Below are 15000 nucleotides of genomic sequence, written 5' to 3'. Positions count from 1 at the left end.
TTCGAAGGTCGTGCTTCACCACCTCGTCCAGGTTTTCCTGGGTCTACCTCTTCCACGGGTTCCCTCAACTGCTAGGGATGGCACTTTCTCACACACCTATCTTCATCCATTCTCGCCACATGACCATACCAGCACAATCGTCTCTCTTGCACACCACAAATGATGCTTCTTAGGTACAACATTTCTCTCAAAGTGCTAACGCTCTGTCGAGTATGTACACTGACATTACACATCCATCGGAGCATACTGGCTTCATTCCTCACGAGCTTACGCATGTCCTCAGCAGTCACGGCCCATGTTTCCCTGCCATGTAGCATGGCTGTTCATACACACGCATCATACAGTCTGCCTTTTACTCTGAGCGAGAGGCCTTTAGTCACCAGCAGAGGTAAGAGCTCCCTAAACTTTGCCCAGGCTATTCTTATTCTAGCAGTTACACTTTCAGCACACCCACCCCCACTACTGACTTGGTCACCTAGATAACGGAAGCTATCAACTACTTCTAGTTTTTTCCCCTGGAAAGTGACGGAAGTTGTTTTGCAGATTTTCGGAGGTTAATGCTCCCGAGCATCTGCCACATACAAAAACTATCTTCCCAGTTAGCCTACCTTTGACATTGCTGCACCTCTTATGTGTCCATAGCTTACACTGGGTACATCTTATAGAGTTTCTACCTACACCTTTTCTACAGATCGAGCAGGGCCATCTTCCTGAAGACATTTGTGGATTGTCTACCTTCTACTTATTAGTACTTTGGTTTTAGCTAGGTTGACTTTAAGGCCCCTTGATTCTAAACCCTCCTTCCACACCTGGAACTTCTCCTCCAGTTCTGATAGTGGACTCAGCAATAAGAGCAAGGTTGTCAGCGTAGAGGAGCTCCCAGGGACAGCCTGTCTTGAATTCCTCCGTAATTGCCTGGAGTACTATGATAAATAGGAGGGGGCTGAGTACTGAACCCTGGTGGACCCCAACCTCTACTTTGAATTCTTCTGTGTACATGTTGCCAACCCTAACCTTACTTACGGCATCTCTGTACATGGCTTGCACAGTCCTCACCAGCCATTCATCTATCCCTAGTTTCCTCATTGACCACCAGATAAGGGATCGGGGGACCCTATCAGATATAAATAAATATATAGATAGATAGATAAATAAATATATATATATAAATATATATATATAAATATATATATAATATATATATATATATACATATTATATATATATATATATATATATATATATATAAAGGGTAAAGACCCCCTTCGGTCATGAGTGACCATGGGTTTGCACCTAGAGAGTTACCCTCTGAGGCACAAGTCTGGGCAAGGTTGTTTTTTATGGAAGGCCAGTAGTCGCCCATGCATACCGGCCTCCCCTCTCCACGCCACCAGTGTTATCCAAGGGAAAGACAAAGGTCGATACAGCTTGGCACCTGTGACGTCGCAACTCATCATTTCTACAGCTGAGTGAACTGGAGCAACGTGAAAAATAAAGTGTCTTGCTCAAGAACACAACACGCAGCCCGGTCCGGTATTCGAGCTCACAACCTCACGATCGTAAGCTCGACGCTCTAACCACTGAGCCATGCGCCTTCACCCATATAATAATATATATATATATATATATATATAATATACATATATATATATATATATATATATATATATATATGTATATATAAATATATATATATATATTTAAATAGGTGAATGAATTATCCTATGTTTATTGTCAGCATGGAAAATTCGTTTAACCGAAACCTGGGTAGCAAATTCACGTCAGAAACACAGTTGAAGCGACCTGTCCAAGGGTAGAAACTCCGGGTTCATGTGTAGAAATTTGTCTATTGTATATGAATAAATGAAAGAATGGAGTCGAACGAAGATGTTAACAAAATTCCTTTCATTTATTCATACATATATATATATATATATATATATATGTATATATATATGTATATATATATATGTTTATATATATATATATATATATATATGTATATTATATGTATATATATGTATATATATATATATATATGTATATATAAATATGTATATATATATATATATATATGTATATATAAATATGTATATATATATATATATATATATATATATATATAATATATATATATATACATAGATATAGATATATATTCTTTCCCTAATTCTTCAACCCCTCTGCTGCTCCCTACTTTTCTGTTCCTCCATGTGACCAGTGGTCGACCAAGCATGATCTTTCTTTCTTGGCTTGATGGCTGCTCGCACAAAACCTCAGTTTCCTGTGACTCTGTTTGTTGCCATAAGGCTTCCACTTCACACGCCAGCTTAACTTATCTTGTCCTTTTAGTCAAAAGACACCTGATGTTATTCTTGTTGTTTGTATTTGTAATCGTGTAACATTTTCTGTTTTCTCCTATTTTTTTTTTGTCTGTGTTGTCACACATTCGCTGCTTTCTTCCAAAGATTTAATGCCCTAGGCTTAGATTTTTGGGGCCTACAATTTTGAATAGTCTCAAGTGTAACAGGCCGAAACTGTAGTGATAATTGGAAGCTTGACTGATGAATAGAAAGCCACAAATGTTCCGTTCTGCTTTTCCTGTCCATCCTTGTATGTCCATCTGCCCGTATGTTTTCATTGTTGTCCGTTCTTGTTCCGTGTTTTGGATATATATATATATGTATATATATATATAATATATATATATATATATATATATATAAGAGAGAGAGAGAGAGAGAGAGGAGAGAGAGAGAGGACAGAGAGAGAGATACATAGATATATGTATATATAGATATATGTAGATCATCATTATCATCATCATCATTTAGTATCCATTTTCCATGCTAGCATGGGTTGGACAGTTCGACCGTGGTCTGGGAAGCCAGGAGGCTGCACCAGGCTCCAGTCTGATCTGGTAGTGTTTCTACAGCTGGATGCCCAACCGCTCCATGAGTGTAGTGTGTGCTTTTTATATTCCACAGGCAGAGGGGCCAGGAGGCTGGCAACGGCCACGATCGGTTGGTGCTTTTTACATGCCACCGGCATGGAAGCCAGTCAAGATGGCGTTGGCATTGGCCATGTTTGGATGGTGCTTTTTACATGATATATATATAGATAGATGTATAGATATACATAATATAACTAATATATAATTATATGCATATAACCCATGCTAGCATGGAGAATGGACGTTAAACGATGATGATGATACATACATATATGTCCATACCTACATATATATATTAATATATACATGCATATATGGGTACAGGACATTAAAAAATGTTAACAAAATGAGAAACATGAACATAAAAAACAAAAACATAGAAAACGAAATAAATATATAGAGAAACAAAACAGGCAACCTAAAGAACATTCTCTTTATCAGTTGTCCCCTGTTTTATCTACTCCGCATTTCAAAGGTAGGGACTAGATGCGATTTCATTAAAACAGTCCTTCCCACAAAGCGGAGTGTTTAAAGAGATGTATATATGTTTACAACTTGCTTTGTCAAAGTAGCATTGAGATGTTACCTTGTTACTTTGTAATTATAAATTTTGTTTATTTCAGGTGGGAATTATCTCCATTGGGCTGGAAATGTTTGCAGGAACCACCTCCAAGAAGAGACTTTGTGCTCTTTGTAAACTTCAATATTGTTGGAATTCCATTTCCACCAGAAAATCAACGTAAATTTTTCCTCTCACTCTCTCTCTCTCTCTTCCTCTCCGTTATTCATCACTCATTACTCACAGAACTAAGACAAAATTGGCCACACTGGTGTACAATATCTCATGTCTTCATTCAGTGTGATGTACATGATGGAATGGCTAAAAGAGGAGATATTTACAGATGAACCAAGGTGGAAGGATGAAAGTAGTGAGAGCAGGATAACTGAAACAGAAAGATTGGAATGACTCAAGGGAAAATGAAAGAAAATGGAAGAGAGAGTGCTGGAAGGAGTTATGGAAGAAAGACAGTGGTGACAGGGTGTAATGGCAGAGAGTAATGGGAGAGAGACATGAATGGTAGTTACATATTTGCTGGTAAAAAAGGGTGCAAGTGAAGGATAATCATAGAAATGGCTAGTCATGTTTGTTAATAATGAGTAATCCAAAAGAGGGAGGATGTTAACAAGGAACAATGTCAGCTATTATGAAAATGAGCAAGTAATGATTAGTCTTGGAGATGGTAAACAAGAATGTTTACATGAATAAAAATGTGGCCTAAAGGGGTAAAGAGGAGAGGGGATGTTGGCTGGTAATATTAGCGGACAAATGGAAGAGTGCATTGGATACCAATGGATTTACTCAAATATTTTTATGGGAGATATGTTTGTGTGTGCATATACCAATATTAATAAGGGGCATTGTAATGCATCCCTTTACTTCAAAAGGGTAACTTAGCTTTTCGATAATTGCCAGAGTGAAATAACGAGTTTGTGAGCAGTGGTGGGGGGCAATATTATTGGCTGAAACCTTTGAGAGCTGTGCTTCAGCATGGCCACTGTCCAGTGACTGAGACAAATAAAAGACTTGAAGAGTGTCACTTGTGAGGAGTAAATTTTGTAGCTACCTAAAGCATATCTAGCCACAATGCAGAGGCTCCTTTGTTAAGTCAGACAGCACCATGTCTAATGTAAGTGACACCATGACCCTTAAAATATATTTCATTTATGTTGGCTTGTTTTCATTTTTATTTTTATTATTAATTGTTTTGAATGTGGCAGAATTGTAAACACGCAAGGTCAACTTTGCCTTTCATTCTTTCGGGATCAATAAAATAAGTATCAGTGAAACACTGAGGTCGATGTAATCAACTGGAACGCCCACCTTCAAATTTCAGGCTTTGTAGCTTCAGTTGAAAGGATTGTTAATTGTTTTGAAGGTGATGAGCTGATAGAAACATTAACACACTGGGCAAAATGTTTACTGACATTTCATTCATCCTTACATTCTGAGTTCAAATTCCACCAAGGTCAACTTTGCCTTTGATCCTTTTGGGGTCAATGAAATAAGTACCAGTTATGCACTGGGGTCAATGTAATCAACTAGTCCCCCTCCCCAAAGTTTCAGGCCTTGTGCCTATAATAGAAAGGATTATTGTTTTGACTGATCATTTTTGTTTTTTGGGAGGGGAGAAGTTGTTTGCATTTTTGTTTTCATTTTTTTTTTCTTATATCATTTATTTTCATCAATTTTCTTTCAATCCCCTTCACTTCACTTGCAGCTAAGCATGGACTAGAAGTACCAATAACAGGTACAGCTCTACCAGTACTGTTGAGCCTTGAACCAGAGAAGTATCACTTTGGTTCCTGTGCTGTTGGAATGAGATCAGAAACAGAAGCGATTCTTTTAAACTACTCACCTGTACTCCCTGCAAATTACCATTTTAATAATGGTGCTCATTTCAGGGCCCATCCTTATAAAGGAGTACTTCAACCTGGGCAACAAGAAAGAATCACCTTCTCATTCATACCAAAGCAAATAGGTAAGCTGATCTGTTTTGTTATTATTTCATTATAAAATGGTGGCAAGCTGGCAGAATCGCTAGCACACCAGGCAAAATGCTTAGCCACATTTCTTCCATCCTTATGTTCTGTGTTCAAATTCCACTGAGGTCGATTTCGACTTTCTTCCTTTCAGAGTCGATGAGATAAGAATCATTCGAACACTAGCGTCGATGTAATCAACTTACCCCCTCCTCCAAAGTTTTAGGCCTTGTGCCTATGGCAGAAAGGCTTATTTCATTATAAAGAAATGAATATTATTAGAATTCTTAGATCATCAGACCAAATGCCTTCAAGTATTACTTCCAGTTTTCTAAGTTCTGAGCTCAAATTGCCCCAAGGTCAGCTTTGCCTTTCGTCTCTCTTGGGCTGATAAAATTAAGTGCTGGTCACATACTAACATAGATTATATCACCTAACTCCTCCCCTCGTGAGATTGCTGACTATGCTTAAATTAGAAACAATTATTATAATTATTATATATAATAATAAAGAAATGATTATTATTAGAGTCATTTAAATATTGAACAAAAATGCCCAGTAACAATATGTCTTTACATTCTGAATTAAGATATCACCTAGGGTAACTATATCTTTCATCCTTCTGGGTTTGAGAACATCAGTACAAGTCAAGCCCTGGACATATTTAATCAACCACTTCTTACCCTCAAAATTTTCAGCTTTGTGCCTAAGTAAAAAGTATATTATTTTTATTATCATTCATGTGGCAAGCAGGCCAAATCGTTAGAATGTCAGGAAAATGCTTAATGGCATTTGATCTGTCTTTATGTTCTAAATTGAAATTCCACTAAGTGTAACCCTTTATAATTTAAACTGGCCATATCAGGCCCAAATATTCCAGTTGTTTTATGTTTGAATGGCCAGATCTGGTTTCTCACGCCTACCCTACAATGTCATTCTAAACAGTCATATCATCAGAATCTTGAAGCTGTGAGGTAATGCATGATTAATTCGAAACAATCTGGAAAATTAAGATTGAATTTGACTGAATAATCCGAAAGCTAACAGATTAAGCTCATCACTTTCATGAATCATTGAGAGTCAGTGAGTGTTATTGGTGCAATCCTGGTGAATTGACATAGTTGTTTCAGTGTTGGATAAAATAGATGGCCTCTTTAAGCATTGTGTTCACAAAACAGCAAAAATCAAATCAGCCTTTCTGGATTGATAGGAAAAAAAAAATACCAATCCAAAATGGTGAAATTGAAGAAGAGTAAAAACGTCAAACCAGAAGTTTTGTGGCATTTGTTCCAACTCTGAATTTTGAGTTCAAATCCCACTGTGGTCCACCTCCATGGTAGACTTGGTTTGTCACTCAGTTTAATATCACTACTAGGCCTCTTGAGTACTTTTAGTGGAGCCTACTCTATTGCAGGCATTCAGGTCAGATTTCCTGCTTGAGGATAACTTCTTCCTTATTTCCTCACAATCTCATTGACTCTGTAAAGGGTCATAGGCCATGCCTTCCCTAAAGGAGAAATGAAACATTTCCTCTAAATCAATCCAACCAGATAAAAAAAAATTACTTTGTCTTATTAACCCATAGCATTTAATCCAGCCATAAGTTGCCCAAATATTTGACCTGTTTTTTTGTTAAAAGTGCCCAGATACAACCTCTCACACCTCCCTTATAATGTCATTCTCAAAATATACAAACTCACCTTTGAAATCTTCAAGTTACAAGATAATGTGTGATTAATTCAAAACCATATGAATAAATAAGCATTACATTTGACAGAGTAATCTGCATGCTAAAGGGTTGATCATATTCTGGATAGCTACTAATATCATTGTACTATAATACAAGATGAGGCAATGTGCTTCTTTTATTCCATGATTATTTATTAATTATTTGATTGATACTTTATACAATTCACATATCCTAAGCTTAATCTTACTTTCTCTTTTTTTTATCTCTTTCTTCACCACCATCTCCTCTATGACAGGTGCTCTACAATCAAAAAATGATCTGCAAGTTCAGGAAAACATATCTTCCTTATACAGTGATGGTAATCCTTTTAGTATACAGAAATTCAAAAGCGGCTTCCCATACTATGTCTCTCCAAAAGTCATTTACTCTGCAGATATACAAATGCAAGGCTTTGGTGTAATGAAACCACTCAATAAAGATCCTAAATTTAATATGGGTATGTCATTTGAGATTTTACAGCCAGTTTGTATTTATTTTGTTTTTCTACTCTAAATCCTTCAGACGTAATAAGTGTGGTCTATATTTCAATGTTTTGTTTTGTGTTGTATTTCAGAAAGCATTTCAAATGAGAGGTGTAATTAAGGAAATTTGTAAATGAGAAAGCACAAGAAAAATAAATGAAACACAGTTGCATTACTGAAGACTCAGTTTTCAGGGTTTCATTCTGTCATATCTCAGAGAGTATGTAGAACACATTGCAAGTAAAATGCCTCATGCTTCTCAACCAGAGACAGAGAAGCAGAGTAAGGGGAATGGAAACTTTATCAAGAACACCCATACCACAGGGCTTCTCAACTATGTTTTATCTATGGACCCCTTTGATTATTACTTTATTCTGGTGGACCCCCATAGCTATTCAATGGTGTTTGAGAGTACAAACATTAAAGTTGCAGTTGAGAAAAATTTAGTTAACACAGAGGACTCAAAGCCATCTGAATACTGGAAAAATAATTATTTATATCAAGAAATTACGTATATCATGATGATTCACACTGGTATAGAAATGTTGACATCATGACTGCTGCTCAATGCTCTGTAAACACTATAAAGGCTCTGAGAAGTGACATGGAAATCATGAAAACCAGCTTACCTTGAAATGTGATGATCTTTGTGCCTGTCTCTAGTGAGGGTGATGTCACGACTCCCGTCTTTGAACAGGGCCTTAGGCTCAATTTAAACAGCTGGAGTCTGTGGTCAAATCCTGGCTGGAGAAGGTTGTTGCTGGAGGACCATATCTGTGCCAGCAGGATTTGGCTCTTCACCATACCTCCAGAAAGAGTCAGAAGTGGTTGTTGGAGAACTTCTACAACTTCACAAGCCTCAGTTTCTAACCTCCTAATTCCCTCAATCGCAATCTCATATATTACCATGCATGGGGCATAGTTGTGAAAGACATCAATTACTCTGCCTGCAACACCTAAGCCAAGATGGTGGCCAAATCAAGGAGATTTTCAAAGATCATCCTAGGGACACACGAATGCATGAACCATCTTGAAGTTGTTGTAGAAGCTGAGAACAGCTACTTTAAGTAAAATGTTATCTCCCAGCCATAATCTAATTGATTTTTTTTTGTTTCTGATTTTTAAAAATACCTTTATTTTGGGGTGGAATATTATGTTTTCGTTTCCTTTTATACAGACTGTCAAATTTAGCCTAAACACCGTGTAGATACAAAGATACAAAATTTATGAGAAGATAATCAAACAGCCTTTGTAATAAATGACCTCAAGTTATACATTCCACACTGTCACAAATTTAACACAGATCTACTCCAGGAATTAGTATAAAATGTGGCTCATTAAAAGTGTGGCAAGGTTATATTGAAGTGAAAAATTAATTAAAAACACTAATGTCCTGTTATTAGATAAAGAAACAAAGGAAAGAGAATTAGACCAGATACAAATTTATACATACCAAGAACTAGACAAAGTGCAACATAGCAAATGAAAGAAAAGTTAGAAAATAACATTATAGACAGATTAATACTTAAAACATAGCTAAATGTAAAGAAAAAGTTAACAGGCATCAGTACTCTTTCCCAGTAAAATATTACAGTCAAAATATTCCCAATTGAATACTGAAGTGATTAGTAAGACTAGACAGAGAAACAAGAAACATAATGACTGCAATTTGATTTCACCACCCAAAATATGATATAGAAAGATTATATTCACCATAAATACAGAGGGTTAAGAGTCTTCTACAAGAAAATTATTATAAAATCTACTGAAGGAATACAAAATTATCTGGTAAATAATAATAGGAAATTAATGCAAATTTCTACAACAATCAAAATAATGAGTTTTCTGTCTCCAAGAAAGTCAGCAAATATATATGAGAGGTCAGAGTAATTGACAATTTTGAGAAGAAAGAAGAAGCAACAGACATTGTTCAGAAACTTAAAACTAAACTGAAACTAATGTTATAAAATGTCATGCTAAAGAATTGCAAAATATATAAAAAAAAAAAAGTCATGCATGGCCAATACCTGAGATTATTTTCAGCAGGAAATGGATAAAGAAAAATATCAGCACCGACTGAGAGGCATTGCACTTAATACAAAGCCTGAGAATTTTTTTTTATTGTTACACACAACGAAATTCTTCCCACATTAAACCACTGAAACAATGTAATAAAGTAACAATTAGTTATATTGTTTTTGACTTAGTCAAAAGAGAATATACACAGGCATGACAAAATCTTTCAGGCACTTGAACTTGTGTGAATGTTATGAGATACCAGCAGAAAAGAGATGTACAAAATTTTAGGAAAATAAAAATAAGAAAAAAAGTGGAAACTTTACCGGTGTGTTACATTATAAGGCACAAAAAGAAAATGACTCTCCCCAGACACAACAGAAGATGTATAAGTATACACCAGAAAGGACCTTAGACAATATAAAAAGTGACTGGCTACACTCTGGGAAATGCCAACCTGCACTGGCAAGGAGTTTAAGGCAAATAGTCCAGATATTGCTGTCGGGGGCTACTGAAAAAGGAAGTACTTGATAGAAATATCAATACGAATAGATGATAATGTGTATGAAAGAAAGGTATAAAATTATTCAATGACAAAGACTTTGAATAAAGATAACATAGACAATAAAGTTTTACAATGTACTGCAGGCTATTACATGGAAAATGCACAACTTTTTGTATACCCAAGGCACAAGTGTTGAGCTCATTTGTGCAGTGAATGCACAAATTGTAAATAGGACTACTGAAATAATTATAATTCTTTCTAATTTTGGTACAATGCCAGCAATTTTGAAGAGAGGGAATAAGTCAATTGCATCAACTTTAGTACTTCACTGGTACTTTATGTTACCAGCCCTGAAAGGCAAAGTTGACCTCAGCAAATTTTAAGACTCAGAATGTAACATATCAGAAGACATACTACAAAGCATTTTTTCCAATATGCTAATGAGGCTGCCAACTTACCACCTTATTGGTAAATGATAATAACAACAAAATCATCAGCATTTAACGTCTGTTTTCCATGCTGGCATGGGTTGGACGGTTTGACTAAACACTGGTTAGCTGGGGAACTGCATCAGGTTCCAGGCTGATCTGGCATGGTTTCTACAGCTGGATGCCCTTCCTAATGCCAACCACTCCAAGAGTTAGTGTGTACTTTTTATGTTCCACTGGTCAGTTGCATGGCACCAGCATTGGTCAAAACTACAATCTCACTTGGCTTAACGGGTCCTCTCAAGCATGGTATATTGCCAAAGGTCTTGGTCACTCGTCACTGCCTCTGTGAGGCCCATCATTTGAAGAATGCTCTTTATGTACCACCGGCATGGGTGCCAGTTATGCAACACTGGCATCAGCCACAACTATGAGTTCACTTGACTTAACAGGCCTTCTCAAGCATGACATATCACCAAAGGTCTCAGTCACTTGTCATTGCCACTGGGAAGCCCAACATTTGAAGATCATGCTTCACCACCTCATCCTATGTCTTCCTGGGTCAACCTCTTCCACAGGTTCCCTCCACTGTTAGAGATTGGCACTTCTTCACACAGCTGTCCTCATCCATACATATCACATGACCAAACCAGTGCAGTTATTTCATTTGCATACTACATCTGATGCCTTATGTATCACAAAAATAATAAAAATCATAATAATCAGATTTACAATTGGCTTTTATTTTCAGGTATAACACCTTATATCACAAATGAAGTGGGACTCTACAGTGAAATTACTTTCGGTAATATCAAACAAATCCCAAGAAATGCGATGGCTGCTGCCAGACACTATAAGATCCTGAAGGAGTTTAAAAGATCTCATTCTGAAGTTATTTCTAGAAGTTTTGTGGCAATGCCTAATGATATGGCACAAAGCATAAGACCTTCAAGAAATGATAAAATATTCAGGTAAGACTATTTTTTCAATTGTTTTTAACAGTTAATTCTGCTTGAGCAAATCTCTTATTGAAATTGTTTGATCTATGAAGAAACATGTCTGTTTTGTGATTTGAAGGAGTTTGGTTATTATTTCTATTTTATTGAATGACAATGTAGAGGTGCTACCTTTAGCTCAAAAATAAAAATATTTCCTGTACTCCTATACAACCTTTAGTAGCAAAATACTGCTCTAATTAATGTTGCATGCTAAATTAAAAGAACCTGATAGTTCTTCACTGAGTGTTCTTCCATATCTTGGAGAAGAAGCATTGTGAGTAGTTCCCCAACAACTCTCACAGAGCAGTAAGGGAAGCTGATTCCAAGAGAAAGTGAGAGAGACAGAGAGAGAGAGAGAAAGATAGACTGACAGACAGACAGACAGACAAATGTGTACACACACACATACACACATACTCCCATATATACATATATATGTGCATGTACTTGTGTGTATATGCGTGTATGTGTGTAATATGCCAGCATGGACTGAATCCAGTAAAACAATAAAATAAAAGAAAATGTATATGTGAAAGAAAGAAATGAGTAGGGAAACTCTGTTGCGTATGTGTGAGACCAAACACACTGACGTATACAAACATGTATACACATACAGACGTGTGGGAGGAAAACTAAAGTAAATGGATTTTTGTTGGTTTCAGTGATGAATATGCAATTGTTTCATCAAATTAATTATAGTGCAAGTGGCTGAGTACTCCACACACTCATGTATTCCTAACAGAATCTTTTGGCAGAAACAGTGTAACACAAAGTCTATTATGACTGAATTTTTGAATAAATGTTCACTCCATCCAACAGATTCTGCATAGTTTCCGTCTAGACCCTTTCACTGACAAAGCTTAAGTTGACACAAGACTACAGTGAATGAAACCGTGCAGAGGTATGAAACCTGGGGCCTCTTGATTGCAAAGTGCTGCATTCATCTACACATGTTGAAAAGTATTGATGCCTACAGATGCATCATTGAATATTGTAATAATTTTCGCATGAAAGCGATATCAAATTTAGTAACAGATGTCATATCACAACAGTGGATCTGCCATTGCTTATGATAGTAAAAACATGTAAATAAAAGTTTCTTTTACATGGAGATGATTGTGATTATCCTCATTTATTCTTGACCAGAATCCCCAAAAAAACTTTTTTAAACTAGATAAAAGCCTGTACTAAGAAAATCTTATCATCATAAAATAATGCATCACTGATTTGTTTAAAAGACATTCATTTGAAGTTTATAAATTCAAACAAGGTGATTGGCCCCAAAGTAAATTGCAATTCATGTATTTGAACCATTGTCAAGCAACTGCAAATTGTAGATGGGCTGTAATGCCTATACAGCTATGGTTAAGCTTCAACTTGAAATAGCTGATCAACTAATCCAACATTTGTTCTTAAAAAAAACTTGCATTTTTGCCCTCCTGTTATGAAAATACCAAATGACTTTGGTGATCATTCATAATGCTACATGCTGATATCATATGATATATGTGTCTAAATATTTTATTTCACTTGCTTTTTACCATTAATAATTTGTCGCAATTTTCCTTTCACGTCCCTTTTATATCTCTTTCTCTTTTTTTTCTATTTGCTGTTTCTTTTTGTACTTCCATGTTTTTGTTTACATCTCAACCAGAACTTTGTTCACAAAGAAGAAACGTTACACTTACAATGATCCAGACTATAGCTATACAAAGCATGAACTAGAGCAGATAATCATCAATAAAAGCAAGTATAAGGACTTGATATCAAAGGCCACCAAGATGAAAATACATCAAAGCCGAGCTATGTAAGCTATTTTCAACTATTTGCAACCATGTTTGTCAGCAAAAGACTACTATGTTCCTCACATTCATCCCCCTCCCCACGCACACACACACAAACTTAAAGGGGAAAAAATCCATCAGTTTATGAGCAAGTGTGAAAACCTTCAGTCCTACTTTGATGGTATATTGCCTTTGGATTGTCAATAAGTATTGAGTGGCTTAAAAATAGATGAAACAAATCAAATATACACATGCAAAGAAATTATGTATGATAATGTGCAAAAAAAGTCATGTGTATGTGCAATATTTTGCAGGTGTAATAGAAATCTGAAGAAAGGGGCTGAGCCTGTGCACTTTTCAGGCTCTTAGAAACTAGTAGGATCAAAATAGTTACTGCTTCTCTTCAACAGCTTCAAGTAAGATCGCTACAAAAAGGCAAAAAGAAAATGTCTAATGGAAAGGAATTCCAGAGAGTCCTGATTCTTAGAAAAAAGAATTGGACACAATAGTTAGTGCTGGATATGTAGAAGATGGACACAATGTTGGTGTTGAGTGATTTGGGATTGCTTTCATGAAAGAGAAATAAAACCAGCCAGCTCCAAGGAACAATCTCTGTTTTAATAGTTGTAGAAAAGACAGAGAGAGGAGATACCATATCTTGTGTAACATTGTAAAATATGACATACTGTGTGTGTTTATACATGTTTGTGTTTGTCTCTTCTCTTCTATGTCTTGACTTTGTTCATATACTTAAGTGAAAAACAACAACGTTTTTGGCAATGTCAGTGTTTACACCTCCTGTAAAATTGTTTGGCCATTCTATGGTTCTTCATGACCAAGTAAAAAATACCTTACTTGGAGAAAAAGGTTGGTGACAAAACAGAAGGTGCATCTGACAGTAGAAAACTATTTCAACTAGTCTCATCACATTTATGCCAGCATGGGAAAAGCAGACATAAAAATGCTAATGATGAGGTTTGTTGCTGGTGGTGGTGATGCCGGTAGCAACGGTGACAGTGGCGATGATGAAGATGCAACAGTAGTAACAGCATGATAACACAGTCTTCAGTCTACTATAAATATTTTGACATGATGCAGCACGGAATTTTGTCAGTGAACAGGTTGCGGTCTCAAAGCGACGAAAATATTTTGACAAATTAAATTTAAATGTTGAAGTGAATCTCACGGTTTTTGTGTATTTCTTAAATGGCTAATAAACACCTTCCACACTGCAATTGTTTTCGTTCCAGCACACGTCTCAGATCAGGTCACTTGCTATGCAAGTACATCTCCGTAAATAAATATTTTCATTTGACTTAAATAATTGATACTTCTCATTCACAATGTTTCATATTCCATTATGGAGGACAGGAATACATACTCATTTTATAACCCAACTGTAGTTAAAAGAATGTCTGGAATGATTTGAGAAACATCATAGCCATTGATGTTTAAGGCATTCAGGTTAAGTACTGTACCACCAGCTCATAGATTGTGAAGTGAAGTTTAAAAAAATAACAGATCATTGCATTTCAGTGCAAAACACTTCCTTCCTCATTGTCTC

General features: G+C 36.1%; 1 protein-coding gene across 2 annotated transcripts in view; it reads left to right on the top strand.

The window, feature by feature from the left end:
• LOC115210439 (cilia- and flagella-associated protein 47-like) overlaps nucleotides 1-15000 on the top strand; it is a 208424-nt gene that overhangs the window by 19126 nt on the left and 174298 nt on the right. For both annotated transcript variants that reach the window (XM_036501982.1, XM_036501983.1), the window contains exons 7-11: nucleotides 3577-3692; nucleotides 5233-5493; nucleotides 7480-7680; nucleotides 11406-11625; nucleotides 13307-13459. In XM_036501982.1, the coding sequence (XP_036357875.1) occupies nucleotides 3577-3692; nucleotides 5233-5493; nucleotides 7480-7680; nucleotides 11406-11625; nucleotides 13307-13459 (951 nt within the window). The remainder of the gene's footprint in view (nucleotides 1-3576; nucleotides 3693-5232; nucleotides 5494-7479; nucleotides 7681-11405; nucleotides 11626-13306; nucleotides 13460-15000) is intronic.

Source organism: Octopus sinensis, linkage group LG4 (assembly GCF_006345805.1).
Source record: "Octopus sinensis linkage group LG4, ASM634580v1, whole genome shotgun sequence".
Lineage (NCBI taxonomy): Eukaryota > Metazoa > Mollusca > Cephalopoda > Octopoda > Octopodidae > Octopus > Octopus sinensis.
This window is presented reverse-complemented; position numbering and strand designations above follow the sequence as displayed.